The 17,047-nt window shown below is 38.2% G+C and overlaps 1 protein-coding gene across 1 annotated transcript in view; it reads right to left on the bottom strand.

Moving 5' to 3' along the window:
• The window catches only part of pard3bb (par-3 family cell polarity regulator beta b), a 641,621-nt gene that overhangs the window by 20,581 nt on the left and 603,993 nt on the right, over positions 1-17,047 (bottom strand). The window contains exon 22 of the mRNA XM_056465228.1: positions 7,460-7,536. Within this exon, the coding sequence (XP_056321203.1) occupies positions 7,460-7,536 (77 nt within the window). The remainder of the gene's footprint in view (positions 1-7,459; positions 7,537-17,047) is intronic.

Below are 17,047 nucleotides of genomic sequence, written 5' to 3' on the forward strand. Positions count from 1 at the left end.
GGAAGAAGGAGGGTGGGTCAATCTGTGCTGTTGAAAACACTATCGGTTGGGTTTAGGGAAGAAGGAGGGTGGGTCAATCTGTGCTTTTGAAAACACTATCGGTTGGGTTTAGGGAAGAAGGAGGGTGGGTCAATCTGTGCTTTTGAAAACAATATCGGTTGGGTTTAGGGAAGAAGGAAGGTGGGTCAGTCTGTGCTTTTGAAAACACTATCGGTTGGGTTTATGGGAAGGTGGAGAATGGGGGAATTGATTGATCAGTCAGTCAGTCAACAGTGGCCTCTGGTGGAAACCTACACAGCAGGCCTCTGGTGGATTTGCGAAAACAAAAACTGCTCTCTCCAGAAATGTATATAGGCGTACAAATCTATAATGAAGCTAGGTTGCATACAACAGGTCCCATAACAACTACATTTTCAGTCAATAGATGGAGGTGTTAGCAGGTGGTATTTTGTTGCTCTTATGACCACAATTGACCACCTGATAAAATGTCTTTGATTATGTCTGGAAGTAGTTGAAAGTGAACAAGCTTAAAGCATCTTAATAGCATTTTTAGACCAAGTTTACACTTTTGGTGTCATACACTAGTAACTGAACTGACCAAAACAAATCTTAGGCCCTGTTTATACCTGTTATTAAAACACATTTGGTTGATTGATTCACAACTAGACAAGGGTAATATCTGATGAGTTCCTAATGTTGCATTTATACAGTTTGAAAATCGATTACAAATGTAGTTATTGTCTATATTTATACTCATTTAAGTATTTTTCAGTATTGTTTTTTTTTTTCAGTAAAACAATTAGACTGAGTGGACTTACCAAAAATAACAAAATAATACATTTAAAAAAAAATCACATTCCTGAATGTTTCTGTATATTTACACACAAAATAAAATGATCAGCACATAATTGAGTTTATACTGTTCATAAAACCTTTACTGCAGATGGAAAACTTCAACAACATGATTGAAATCATATCAAATGTGCAATCTGATCAAATGTGCTTTCAACTACTTCTAGAAGTAGGGCTGGGTGATTAATCAAAAATGATTTTCATATGCATTTTGTCAGTAGAGCTGGCTCTAGCAAACCTCCAGCACATGCTTTCAGATGGAGCAGCATTTTTATACACAGAGTCGTAGTAAACTGGCAAGCTACACAAAATAGTGTTTAAATCAAAATCAATTTCATCAGACAATGACTGAATTAAGAAAAGCATTCAATGGTCAAGGTTGTTTGCGTAGCATCTCAGTAAACTATGGCTGTATTTAGTAAATTATAATGTAGAAATACCACATATAATACCATATTTTTACTCTAAACTCACTTCAAACGTTCCATCGAGTATTTGAAATAAATCCTTCTGTGAGACGATTCTGTAGTTGTGTGGTTATGTCATGCTAAACCAATGAAAGCAGTTTAAGCTGCTGTTTATAATGCAATACTATTGGTAATTCCTGGGTTTCTTTACATCTGCAGTTTCCACACAAGAGCTACCTCTGGCCTTCGGAGGAGATTTACTACTTAATACACAACTGTGCTTCCCTGACAAGATGTGCATAACAATCACATGTATGTTTATCTTGTTCGCAATTTTATTTCTTTAAAAAACACCCAGACTAATCTTGAGTAGGGATGGGTATCGTTAAGGTTTTAACAGTATTACTACTTTTATCGATACCACTTATTGGTTCGGTACTTTAACGGTTCTCTTATTGGTACTTTTAGTAGTGTTTTTTTAATAAAAAAAAATCCAAACAATTTGAACAGAATTAACAACACTTTATTTTATTATTAAGCTTTTAATGTAAAATAAAACAAAACCAATAATTGTAAAACAAATAAATAAATTTTTCTTGTAAAAGAATGTACAATGGTTTAAAGGAAAATCAACCATTCTTCTGAATAAAACTCAACATGTTTGCCTTTTCTGGCAGTCTCTTGGATCTTTCTTGGTTTATTGTGCTCCCTGCAGCTCCATAATGCATTCACATAAACGAGTTAAAGGTGTTTTGGGAGTTAACAATGTAAAAATAAGCAGTTATTTATAGTTTCTTAATAAGCATAGTTTATTATTAGGCTATTCATAGGCTATATTTGTAAATACAGCTGATGTAAAAAAATAAAAATAATAATGTTTAAGATTTATTTAGGCTACTGCAGAAAAACATACTGTTTTCAATATAACTGAATGTGTGTTTATTAAACTATTAATATTATACTAATTTAGAAAGACCTTATTTGATTGACTGCTAGCCTAACTATGTAGGTTATTTTTAGCTAGGCAGTCGAAAACTTTTCATTTTTTTTTCTGCAGTTAATGCACTTTTGAAAGATACTTTCACTTAGTCAGATTACTTGCGTTTCCAATTATACCAGAAAATAACTTGTTGCATTTGTTGCAACGGGCATTGTCTGTGTCCACTCAGAAAATACAACCCGTTTGGTTCTCTCTGCCACTCCACAAGCTTACGAGCTGTGTGTGTGAGTCTGTGTCGCGAGCTATCTGTGTACGCTTAGCGCAAGCCCAGTGCACACTCACAGCCGAGAACTGTGAAGGCTTTTGTATTGACGTGCTGTTGTACCATTGGGCGGAAACACAAGCATTTGTCATGTGAGATTGCCAACTGTGCAGACGAATATCAAATATTGCAAATTAGAAAAGGCCGGTCAGTTAAATGATGCTACTGTAAGTAATGTTTATTCAGCAATATTTCACCAGTATCGATAGCACAACCAATAACGTCAGAGCTTATCAATACTTCTGTCTTTTATAATGTAGCAATGAGACAGATAAAGTACCAACTTTTGGTACCCATGCCTAATTTTGAGGTGGTCAAAAGTCGACAAGCTAAAAACATTTTAGACACTGTTTACAGTTATAATTAGTGATATTCGCTAGTGATCTAATTGACAAAAATGCATCCTACTGTGATTCCAGGTGTAAATGTGGCCCAAACAATCCCAGGCAGAAGCTGACCTGAAATAAGAGCCATGTTTAGGGGATTTCATTAGAGCTGCAGTGCACCTGGCTGCAAAAGTAACACCGCAGACCATCTGAAGGCCGGGCTGTTTATTCAGCTGCCCTCGGGAACTGCGCACCTTACCCTCACACACACAGACACATACACAAACACAAGGCCTGCTGACCCCTGGCTGTCATATAATACAGAGTCTGCTCCCACAGAGAGGACTGATTCTGAATTCCAGCCTAATACCGGGAGAGAAGAAACTGAGCAAAACATCCAGCTCTCATAATAAACCTGCTTAACAAGATAGGTGTCTATCCATCAGAAATGTTATTGCACCGTCTAGAATGTAATTATACAAATCAGGAGCTGTATTACACTTAAAACTCTGATTATTTTGCCACATCGAATGGAATTTTGTCCTTAAACCGACTGCTTTCATATTGGTGGTAACTGAAGCTTCGCAAAGCAGATGGCTTTGACAAAAGGGACGTGAAAATGAGCAACTGAACTTACTCTTTCACAACACTCAGCCTTGAGAGTGTGAAATGAATGGGCGTCTGTGTGTATGTGTGAGAACTGTATGAAAGGTATGCGATGGGTGCTACATGTCTTTAAAGATGAGTCAGGCGGTTAAGTGGTCTCATTCTCCTCAAGTCTGAAATAGATCCGTGGATTTTGCAGATCCGGCATCTCAGGCAGAAGTATGAATAATACCTCCCTGAAACTGTGCCAAATGCCCAGCTTTTTCAAAAACCTCCAAGCAAATTCAGAGTATTGAATGAGTAATGATTGACCGCATTTGCCGCAGCAAGTGAAACCATCAGAAAATTTCCGCCAGCTTCATTTAATCATTAGGCTAATATTCTCCATCTGCTACCTGCTCGGTGTGGTAATGGACTCCAGAGCTGAATGCTGCTAAATGAGGTTTGCTCTGTAGAAGTCACGCTTGTGTGCTTGTCCTGCTATAGGAAGGGAGACGGTCTGGCCAGAAGCTTGCAGACTGTCGGACACCTATGGGCTCACCTGCAGGAGACGCCGAACAGCAATCAGCCCTCATGTCTTTTTGACGCCAGCGACAATTTACAACCCTGACGCGCCTCACAGGAGGGCGCAAATTTCACGAATTTCAGAAAGAGTGGAAAACGAAAACCGGAGAATGAAAAAGAAGGGAGGAAAAAGAAAAAAAATAAAGTGAGAAGGAGAACAGGGTGAGGAGGTCCAGCCTCGAGCAGATGGTGGGTGTTGGTTGCCAGGGCAACATTGAACAGGCAGAACAATGAAAATATGGCATTATTTTCAGAGCTCATCAAATGTAACCTTCTTTCCTCATCACAAGCTCTTTTCTGGCATTTGCGCCTTTGCAACTGACAGCTCGCTGGCTAATCTAAAAGATATGAGAACAATTTACTGACATTTATACAAACTGTTTCAACAGAGTCTTTTAAGGTTCGACAACAACCGATTTTACACTCATTTAGACTGCAAAGACACATTAAGAAATCTTACAATGTAGAACGCTCTTGATGAGGCAGAACAAACAATTAGGCTATTGTGACCGGCAGTGTTAAGCAGTAGCATTGCTACAAGTAGTGACGCTAATAGCTTAACTACATTTCTCAGTAGAGTGGCGGTAGCGTCGCTACTTTCTAAATCAAATAGCTTTTCAGTTTTTTCATTTCCTAATAAATGATAAATTTCATTTCTTAATAAATTGCCTCATTATTTATTTATTTATTTATTTATTTATTTATATGATTTATATATGAGATTAGAATATGTGTTAGCTTTTGTTAGTGATTTTATGTTTTAGATTAAAATATGTAATGTTGTCAATATTTATTTGTAAAGGAAACACAGGCCCTATATGTGCCATTTACATTATATTTCAATTATCATGAAAAGCGAGTGCATGTTTTTACCAAAACTAATATTGGATTTTTTTTAAAATGCGTGTGCGTCTAAAACAATATAATTTGCAGAATGAAATGATAGGGTTTTTCTCTAAAGAACTTGTTAACACCCTGTTTAGAGCAATATTATGAATGTTTTACATTATAACTAACGTGGGTCAAACGACAGATATGCGACAGAGAAACTACGGGTTTTGGGTAACACTCATCACGACATCGTTCTTTTCCCAAACGATGCATTGTACCCTGGTCGGTGACGTCACTAACATGAGAAATTTGCTTAATGGAAAGTTGACTGAGAGAGATGAGTTATTTCTGAAGCAGAATTTCTCGAGACCATACCTCGAGAAGTACATGTCAAGATGCAATAACGGTAATTCTGATGCTGTGCTCAAAAATACTTTAGTAATTTATAGTAAGTACTATTATGTTTTTGAACTACACAATAGTGAAGTAAATTGATTTGTTGTGGTACTTTATATATATATAAAGTATATAATATATAAAGTATATAATATATATTATATATATATATATCTATATATATTTACTGTAGTAAAGGCTAAAGTATACTATGGTAATTACTATTAGTTCATGATAGTTACTACTACATCACGTAGTGTAATTCATTAATGAGGAGTTGTAAATATTTACAATATAATAAAGATTTGTGAATATATATACACAACATAATGCTTATTCCTAAATATTTCCCTTTACTTTAAATTACAATAGTGTTTTAAATGTGTAACATCTGGTAATATTGGATTTTTTGTTTTTGCTGTTATATACTATCATTGTTTCTGTTTGGTACAGCATATTATTTGCAGTAAATAATTGAACTGAACAATTATGCCTCATATGTTTCATTGACAGTTTTATTGATCACTAAGATATGACTGACTTGGATTGAAGTTGCTTCAATTTAAAAATGAAAATTGCAAAAAATAGCTTAGATTTAGATTTAAATTTAGATTTAAATAGCCAAGTAGGTTTTAGCTTAGCTTGCTACATTTCCTAGAGGGTAGCTTTTAGTGTAGTTAAGCTACATTTTAAGTAGAGTAGTTAATAGCTTAGCTCACTACATTTTTCAGTAGGTTGCCCAACACTGGTGACCGGTCTGAAGAGGTCTGGGAAGGCTCACCAACAAAAAAAAGCCAAACAGTGTGGGACTGGGGGTGGTTGGAGGGAATTAGGGGGTGTTTTCTTGAGAAAGGAATTGGCTAGTCTTAAACCGAGGTACAGGATGAGGATAAATGATTGATTGGACACTAAATAACAGCTTCGAATACGTACCTCCTGTCCAGAGTTCAGTGAGATGGGCCACCATCTGTGCATTCATCACCCAATTATCACTAAAACCGTCCAATGAAAGCTCTAACACAATGAATCACAACTTTGACTTGCCCAGTTAATCCAATAATCTAGAGGCAGGTGGCGAACAGCCCTTCTGATTGGCTGACCCCGGGCTGAGCACACTGGGTAATAAGTGGGTGTATCAATGCACTAATGGTTATAATTAGACACACACGGAGGAGCCGCACGCTTTTGCCACCAAGCCAACCTTCAGCCGACTGCAAAAACCAATGACCTCAGCATGGGCCGGACATAGATTTGAAACTCTTCCAGTTCAGGATGGTGTAATACTGAAAGTGAGGGGTTTTTGGTCACCTTTTTTTGCATCAGCACACACACAAAAAAAGAATGTAGAATCCAAATGGATTTAACAGAAAACGGGAGTGTTATTTAGAAAGGAAATGGCTTTGAAAGTAGACCCTGAGGTGGTTGATACTAAAATCTGTTGCGATAAGCCATTTTAGAGGAGTGAAATCTTCGTTCACCACCGCAATGAGGCTGCAGGGGAAGTGATAAATACTTTATAAGTGTTTTAACGCTTTACTTCAATTCATTGAGTGCTATTAAAACGCCTCGCCAACACTTTTTAAAAGTTCATCACTTGCAAGTTTTAGATTTCTTAATGTGTATAATTTGTTATCAGTTATCCGTTTATAGTAGTCTGCAATCATGTGATGACAGATCCACACTTACATGTGCCAAACTCATAAACCGTGACCCTCACACCAACACCAGCGCTGTTTGCACAGACCGGAGAGGGCAAACAGGCTGTGGACTTTATGAGCCAACATTCACGCCTGTGCGCTTGTCTGTTTGTTTACGCTGGCCGTTGTGGTCCGTCAGGCTCAGCAAACACGGAAAGATGTGATTGAGAACGATAGAAGCGACGGTGAGGAAAGAGACAGACAGACAGACAGACAGAAAGAGGCAGCCGTAACTTTAGGCGGCTCCAGAAACATGCTCTATGATCGGGTTACAGAGCTGCGACCGCATGGCCGTATCCCCAGAGAGGATCAGGTGAATTCCCAGGATAGGAGGGCCTCAGAAGGCAGACACTCCAGATTTAATTATACGCTTTAAAGAGGATTATTCAGCTCTGCATGAGAGAGACAGATGACTACCTGCTCTCCCCCTCTTTTCCATCCCATCTTTTCCATTTCTAGCTCGCCACCTCTTCTGTTTTGTCATGAAGGGTGTGGGATTAATAAGTGGATGTTGTTACCTGGGCAGGGAGGCATACTGTCGCTCGACGTCCTCATAGCGGGGTGCCAGTCTGGGGTCAGGGTTTCTCACCGGCATCTGGTAAAAGGCAAGAAGAGAGCAGAGTGAAAAATAGCCCGGGAGGTTTACATGACACATCAAATCATATTGGACTGCACTGCAGCTACAGTACTGTACTGTTAATAGCAGTGTCAACAAGGTAGCATGCTGTGTACAGAAAACATGTTTTAAACAGCTAATTGTCAATGATAGGTTATTAACTACAAAATGCTTTTTGTTTAATTTATATCTGTAGCTACAGTTGAAGTCTTTCAACTGTAAACTAAAAAATTAGTTTTTCCCTAATTTCTGTTTAACAGAGAGCAGATTTTTTCAACACATTTTTAAACATAATAGTTTTAATAACTCATATCTAATAACTGATTTATTTTATCTTTGCCATGATGACAGTAAATAATATTTGACTAGATATTTTTCAAGACACTTCTATTCAGCTTAAAGTGTCATTTAAAGGCTTAACTAGGCTAATTAGGTTAACTAGGTTAGGGTAATTAGGCAAGTTATTGTTTAATGATGGTTTGTTCTGTAGACTATCAAAAAAAATAGCTTAAAGGAGTTAATATATTTGAACTTAAAATGTTTTTTTAAAAATTAAAAACTACTTTTATTCTAGCCGAAATAAAACAAATAAGACTTTCTCCAGAAGAAAAAATATGATCAGACCTACTGTGAAAATTTCCTTGCTCTGTTAAACATAATTTGGGTAATATTTAAAAAAGAAAAAACTATTCAAAGGGGGTTTATTAATTCTATTTTCAACTGTATGTTTCCAACCACCAATTTTTTTTTGCACATTTTGGGTATGCGCATAAAAAACAGTTGATGGAATCGCCAAGATGCGCATAAATGTAGAAAATTATGCACAAAAAACATATGCGCATAACTTAGTAGTATAAACTTTTCATTCGATAAGAAAAGATGCGCATAAACTATGATGGAAACACTTTTACTGAACAAATTCCAGTATGCGCATTAAAAAAAGTCATGTGATTTTGTTATAAGAAATAACAATGGACAAACCAGCAGGCTGTGCACAATGGTCATTCTAAAATGTCATACCCATTCCAGTATTAGTGTTAATATATTATTAATTACCTCCAGAACATCTGTGCTCCGCTCACCCTTTAAACACCACCATTGAGCGTTGGCATGCTGTCTTCGAATCGCAAGTAATGAATAAAAAAAAAGAAAATAGTCACGCAGCTTTTCCTATCGCATTCCATTTTTACTGTTGATATTTGCCGCCAGTTAATCAGGAAGTGACGATTTTGTTCTCTTTGAGTATACTTGCTTTATTTGCACATCTTATATGCAATATTACAGTTTTGTGCATAAATTTAATTCGCATCTTTTGACAGAAACATAGCTAATGGCTAAAGTAAAGGAACAAAAAGTTCACTAATGTTGGTCATCATACTACATTTAAAAAATAAACAGCGTTTAGTGGATACAAATAAACATCAATACTGTCCGTTTTGCATGTTTTTTAATATCTTAATATGTTTTAATATATTAACTATATGTAATATATTAACTATATGTTATATATTAAAGGAATAGTTCATCAAAAAAATTTCCTTCCACATTTTGACTTTCTTTCTACTGTTGAACACAAAAAGATATTCTGAAGGTAGCTGAAAATCTCCATTGACTTCCATAAGGAAAAACAAATACTATGAAAGTCAATGTTTACAGCTTCAACATTTTTTAAAATATCTTTTGTGTTTAAGAGAAGAAAGAAACTCAAAGGATGAAACAAGTGAAGGGTGAGTAAATGATGAACTATCCCTTTACCACTAACTTTCAATGTTAAATATATAAGTCTTCAGAAATCATTCACACACGCAAATTAGAGTCTGAGGAGGCTTCAGTGTTGCCAAGTATTTCGAATGAAAATTCTGTTTGAAAAGTCGCTAAATGTTGCTAGATTACATAATACGTCAATTAGCATATTATTGACATCATCACATTTAACAGTTTCTGTTCATTTAACAGCCTGTGGTTAATAAAGGGCTATTTATATTTGCACTACACTTTATGTATGCATTATGGTTTTTACGAGACTGGAATTCGGTATCAATCAATACTGAAGTTTTAAAAACGTCCATTTCCAGCGGACATTTGAGCGATATTGAGCATGTTCTTAAACAGCGCTGATTTGCTGTTGTGTCACAACAGAAATGACTGTGAAGGTCAACAGTTCACCAAATTCACCGCTGTTTACTGAGTGTAACCACAGATACAAGGACACTTGAGCACTTTAAAATTACGTCGATCAGCTGATTTGTCTATAAACTGACATACGAGCGATATATCGCTGATGAATCGTGGCTTTGAAACACTCCAGTTACACTCAGTAAACAGAGGTGAGATCGGTGAACTGATGACCTTCGCGGCCAATCACAGTCATTTCTGTTGAGCACTTGAACACATCGGCAAATCAGCGCTGTTTAAGAACGTGCTCAATAGTGCTCAAATGTCAGCGGGAAATGGACGCTTTTGAAATTTCTGTGTCGATTGGTACCAAATTCCAGTATCGCGCAACCTTAGTATGCATGTCAATTTACCAAAATTTATTGCTGTTTGAATACAGTATATCTATATAGATGTGTAGCGAATTTGCAGTAATCTCTTAGCTGTAATAAACTCAGACAAGTTCCGAAACTGTTACTAAAATAGCTGTGATTGTGAACAAGAAAAGATTAAACGGTCAAATCAAATTGTTACATTTAAAACAAAGGAGAAGCAGATCGGTTTGACTGTACCAGGGAAATACTACACACTCGCTGTGCTAAATCATTTGCTGTCAGTTTGCAGAGGAGTGATCTGCTCTCGGGCTGTAGACTGCTGTACGAGGACAGGGCTGACAGCATCACCTGCAGAGTGATGAGTAGGAACGATACCGTACGGACACGAGTCTATAAAAATCTCCAGTAACACCAAAAAATTAGTTAGATTTGTCGTTAGTCGCTTTTTTGAAAATTTGTCGCTGGGGAGGTGGGGGGGGGGGTCTGAAAAGTTGCTAAATATAGCGACAAAGTCACTCAGTTGGCAAAACTGGGAGGCTTAAAACATACCTCAACAATGTTATGCATTACTGTTTAATATTTTAATTGTTTAATTGGAACTGAAAACAACAACAACAGAAAACCAACAGTATGTAGCCATTTTTTTGCCTTGATCTCCTTTCAATTGCTCAAATTGCCAGGACACTCCTCCACCTAGGCTGGCACCTCTATTAGTCATCTCACTTTACTGTAGTGCTCATTGTAAAACATCAATGACCATGCAAGCGGTTCATTCAATGCCACATTCATGACCAGTGCTGGCCCCGTCACTCTCTCCTTCCACATTCATCACAGAGTCACCTTCCCCCTTGAAATACCTGCTGTGCCCTGTAATCAAGCCATGAAAGGCAGTACGAGTTGCTCACAAAGGCCGCTTATTGGGGGATTTAGTGCTGGGAGTCATGGGGAGGGGGTGAAAAGCCAGATCCCAGATTATGTTTCTGAAAACAGGATGGAGTCTAGCAGTCCTCCAACCCTCCTGGACTAAGCCTGACTCGAGCCCGAGGAAGAGCCAGATTAACTGTGCGCATTACATTAGCAAGATGAGCAATCGCTTAAAAGACGGGCTAAACCCTCCCCTCATTCAGCACGCAGATTGGGGAGTATCTCCTATTCCCTTCCTCTAAAGAGTGACTCTTCCAATGGGATTTGCTCCACTGCTTGCGATCATGCCGTTTAGAGGATGTATAAAACATTCAGAAGCTTCATTTCTGCAAGACTTTCCTCCCATTTGTTTCACAGTCATCTTGTCCCTTGCAAAAGCAAAAAAGATGACAGAGGATTGGGACTGTGAGAATCGTACCCTGACATATATAGGCAACTTAATAAATTATAAATACTGACATATAATCCATGAGGAAATTATTCCAGTAGATTTAGCAGGGCCTGACAGATGAAGGTTTGGGCCATTATGGAAAACTGGCTGCTTTTCCGAGGGCAATATGTGTGAAATTGTGTCATCTGTCTCAATGAGCTGATTTTAAATACACAGCTCGCCGTGCCACCACCTCTCTCTCTCCACTGTCCTCATAACGGCTGCCCTGCTGCCTGCATATTAGCCACATTTTTCCTCTCGGTCTCAGGAAAAAAAAAATGAAGGAAATGTCTTCAGGGCTTCAATATGTATGATGAAAGGACAGGCACACATTACCTGGGAAAAAAGACTAGTTGAGTGAGAGGTCAGAAAAGAAGTGCTTCTGAATGAAAGAGGAAATGTCCTCTGTTTCAATCCGTCACATTTTTCTCGCTCTGTCTTCGCCTCTTTTTCAAGACATGCAATGAACTCCATGAGTAGCAGAAGCAGCTGTCTCTGGATGCTGAAGATCTGAATGAGGATTCTATCTTATCTACAAATAGAGCAGATTTCACTTTTCGACATGGCAGAAATACAAACCTTGACATTCAAAGCTCAACAAAAGCATTTTGGGGACCGGAAAACATGTTTGTGAAATCAAAGCATCCACAACAAACATGATTTTGTGAAACTATTCGCATACACGTGTATTATGTGTCAAGTGTACAGGCATATGCAAGTAGTACAACTAAAACAGAATGGTGGACTGCATTACTATATCTGTGCATTTGTATAGTGTTTCTTTACAAAATGACAACTATTGTTTTCTTTGGCTATTTGGCTTAGTATACGTCAAAAACACAGTGGCAATAAAAGCCATTGTCGCCACGGATCTGCACCTACATGTCATTCAATCATTCATTTTCAACCACTTTTCTGGGGCTGGGTCGCGGGGGCAGCAGTCTCAGGAGAGAACCCCAAACTTTCTTCTCCCCAGACACATCCCCCAGCTCCTCCGGGGGGATCTCGAGTCGTTCCCAGGCCAGCCGAGAGACATAGTCCCTCCAGCATGTCCTGGGTCTTCCCCGAGGTTTCCTCCCGGTGGGACATGCCTGGAACACCTTCCAAGGTAGGCATCTAGGAGGCATCTGAAACAGATGCCCAAGCCACCTCAGCTGAATTCTTTCGATGTGGTGGAGCAGCGGCTCTACTCTGAGCTCCTCCCAGGTGTCAGAGCTCCTCCCCCTATCTATAAGGGTGCACCCTGCCACCCTGCGAAGGAAACTCATTTCAGCCGCTTGTATTCGAGATCTTGTGCTTTCAGTCATGACCCAAACCTCATGAACATAGGTGAGAGAAATGTAGATTGACCGGTAAATCGAGAGCTTTGCCTTTCGGCTCAGCTCCTTCTTTACCACAACTGACCGGTACATCGACCGCATTACTACTGCCGCTGCACCAATCCGCCTGTGAATCTCACATTCCATCCTTTCCTCACTCGTGAACAAAACCCCAAGATACTTGAACTCCTACACCTGGGGTTAGGACTTTTCTCCAACCTACATGTGTGACAGGATAAATTTTTCCATACCTATAGGTGTCAGCAGTCTGTATTGTCATGACACTAAGGGAAACCAGAACTAGTGCTGCACACATACAAGCTGTAAAAAGAGTCAGCTTTTCGCAGTATTTTTCGATCACCCCAGTGGCTTTTTCCCTCATGCAAAGATGTCTTATAACCTGATAATCCATATCGTTTGCAAATATAAAAAAAATGCAAAAATTTGATATCCACCTTGACTTGCATTATTTGCTTAGTTTCATCACTTCAGTTTTTGTTCTCACACTGTTTTTGTTTTGAGGCCCAATCCCAATTCTACCTTTTAGCCCTACCCCTTACCCTTGTTTTTCATGTTCACGTGAAGGGGTAGGGGTGTCCCAATTCTCTTTAGCTCGAAGGTGTAGGGCTAAAGCCTCATCCACACTAGCAGTGACTTTGCACCTCTAACTTTGTCGTGTCGCTCAACATGCCCACTTAGTCGCCAATGGTCACATTCGCTCGCGTAGACAGAGGTCACAGGAAGTCACTCACTCTCTGTTGATATAAACAATCTCTTGTCGCTGCTGCAAGTCGCTCATAGCGTAAATGAGACTTAAGGGGAAGGGCTAGATAGCCCCTTGGAACAGAGATTTTTCAGGACTACAATTGAAACCAAGGGGTACGAAAATTTCCTAGAATACACTAGCCACAACGGCAGCATAGCAGCATACGGAAGTAAGGAGATGCACAAATAATTTGAAAAAAATTTTTTGTCATTATTATGAATTTTTACAACAAACAAGCACATGTTTAAATACATTCATAACCGCATTTATGTTTTACCGTCATGCTTTAAAAAAAATGGCTAAAATAAAAACCTCTAAACGCTATATAAAATCCATAATATTAACGCTTGTATGGTAGTGCCACAACATACTGTCACTCAATGACAATCAAATTCCCTGTCAGAAAGTGTAGTGGCTGGAAATGAGCTTTTAACAGTGTCTGGCATAATGTTAATGCTGTTTTTGTGCGTGTACATAAATGAATACGGCCACGGTGTAAATGCACAGTACAGTTACGAGCTTATTGCCACATTATATCCTTATGATAACATGATATATGTCTTCAGTGATTTCCTGAAGATAAATACCCACAAATAACGTAACTGGAATAACTGCAGTCGTCGCGATCGTCGATCTCATATGAAGCAAGAGATCGCAATGACACATGATGACATGGGGAGGTGTTGTAGTGCTGTCCCATTTCTTAGGGGTAAATTTTGAAAGGGTAGGGGTACAAAAAAGAATTGGGATTGAGCCTGATTCGTAGCTGAGCAGCCAATCAAAGCGCTCGCTTTTAGTGATGGCCGACGCTGATTCTACATGTTGAATCTGACAAACTACTATGGACCTGAGCCTAGCGAGAGGTGATGTGTGGAACACACCAAACAAACTAGCCTGACTACATGCTCACTGATGGCCTGACACTGCCGACCATTGGCTTGGTGTGTCTTGGCCTTTAGAAACAGCATTTCTTAGTTGTTTTTGCAGATCTGTGTGAACAGGGATCATTTTGTCATCTGTATGCAAAACATTTTGTTTTTAGTATATAATTGTCATGAAAACATATATGTCTATTAAGTGTTGCCATGAATAGTGCTCTACTCTTGACAGCATTTTAAAGGGATAGAATACAACTGAAAATTCTGTCATCATTTACTAACCCTTAATTTGTTCCAAGCTAGTTTCAGTTACTTTCATCTGTTCAACAAAAAAAAATTAGGTATTTTGAAGAAAGCTGAAAACCACTAACACATGACATCCATAGTATTCGTTTTTCATTTTATGGAAGTGAATGGTTAAAGTTTTGTAATATTCTTCAAAATATATATACAGTGAGTAAATTTTCAGTGAGTAAAAGTGGCTGTCATTGAATACTGAAGTTGAGACTTCCATCTTATCTCCAAATGGAGCAGATTCCACCATTCGACATGGTGGAAATACAGACCTTGGCGTTCAAAGTTTAATCTTTGGTATAGAAACACATTTTAAGGATCCTGCTCTAACAAGCAGTGATATCTGTCTAGATCTGCCCCGCTGTAATGACGGCAGTGATTTGTTTCATTATTTGGCTGTGCCCTCGCATTCACACCATGTTGCTAACTGTGTCCACACTCTGCCCTCTCACCATCTGTGCTTTCAACTCCGACAGAAGCTGCCAATCCATGCTGACCAAAAACCAGCCAATCGGGAGGAACTGGACAAACTGAAGAGCATGAAACGATCCCCCACCCCCAGAAACTGATAACAGTGCATACAAAGATGAAGAACACCTTTCCAGAAACCTAGCCTGTGGCCAAAAAGGAGACGAAGAGATCAATGATGGCTTCCCTCATTTAAGGGCTGATCAGATAAAGAAGTGGTGTGGCACAGCAGTTAAGGCTGGTAACCGGAAGGTTGCTGATTCGATCGCTACTAGAAGTGAGTCATCACCACTATGCCTGAGGAGGTTTATAATACCCGGAGAGAGAGATACGTTAGCATTCCTATTCACCTCAATGGCACCTGCTTGGCTGGGAAACATCTTTCCTTATGGGCCAATCAGCTGAGCTGCAGTTGCCATGAGACTAATCACTATAGGCACAGGTAATTTACATCTCTATAACACTGATTGGCTGAAAATAAAACGAGATTGTGCACTTAAAAGTGACTATTCAGAGATGTGACTTTTATGCTAAAGAGAAGTACAGATTGGTAAAGCAATGGCTAATACAGTACGGTTGGTGCCAGAAGTAAAATCCCCATTCATTTTCTCAAATTATTTTTACAGAGAATTTATAAACCTTGAAAGACAGATCTACTGTGAGCTCAGAGGTTGTTAATTGATAGTATATGTTTCTGCTGAAGTCTGTATTATATAAAACGTTTTTAATAACCATTTTTAACAGCATAATTTCTTTGTGCTGAATTTCTTTCTGACTGATTAAATGAATCTTAAACAAAGTTTCCACCTATTAGAGAACTACAATAGGCAAATCAAACCACAAGAACACTTTAATGATCAATTATTCCTATGAATCAAGCTATGTTTGTATGTAGGCTGTAATCAATGGATTGCCATGCACTAAAGGTCATTTGCCAAGTTCTAGACAAGTTAAAACTAGTTTTTCTCTTTGCAGAGCAAAAATGTATATATATATTTATTTTTTTTATTAGTTGAGACAGGTTAATTCCCGGTCAGATCACATGATTTTTTTTGTCAGCTACGAAAGTCTCTATGTCAGATTATGCGATTTTTTTCTTGATAAAATCTTGACCTGTCATGGGTAACAAATGTGCCAGACTAAACGTTCCTTCACGATTAGTCATCCCTTCATGTCTACGACGAGCGTTATTTCCCAAAGTTGTCACAAGTATTGCTATAACGATATTTCTTATCCCTATTTCATTTTTTTTTAATCTTACTTTAATCTCAATAAACATTGATGCTTGCAGATTAAACTAATAACTACATTATTTAAGGGTATTTGAAATCAAAATGTATATTTTCCTGCCATGGGTTGCTTATTAAACACTCCCTCGCCTGAACTTGTCGGGAGTGAGACGGGGAAAATGAAAGCACATCAGCAGCAGCAAGGAAAAACCAGATGCTCAAGACATAATCTTCAAAACAATGACATATTAAAACAAATTTGCAAATAAATAACTGAGGTTTGTGATACAATCACAGTGAAGTATCCGTTAAACCTTTATTTTCCACATAACGAAACAAATCATCCACCCATATAGTTGAGTAGTGGATGGGCACAAACAAACATATAATTCCTATATTTTTCTTGGAAAAAATATCTTTTGGAAACAAATTTTGTTTGCTATAATTTTAAACTTAATTTGAATGTATCTTTTGTTGGTCAGTTATCTATAAACAAGAATAACGAATAACATTGAGCTTCAAAACAAGTCAGGAAAACACACATTGCCGTGAGAATGTGTTGGTTTGCTAAATACGATTATAATCTAGTTTAAATAAAATTTAAGTGAAATATTGACAGTTCCAGAGAAGCCTATATTAAACTGTTTTCACTATTAATGACAAATTTGAATAAGCAGGAAATGCTTTTGCATT

Source organism: Danio aesculapii, chromosome 9, assembly GCF_903798145.1.
Source record: "Danio aesculapii chromosome 9, fDanAes4.1, whole genome shotgun sequence".
NCBI classification, from domain to species: Eukaryota; Metazoa; Chordata; class Actinopteri; order Cypriniformes; family Danionidae; genus Danio; species Danio aesculapii.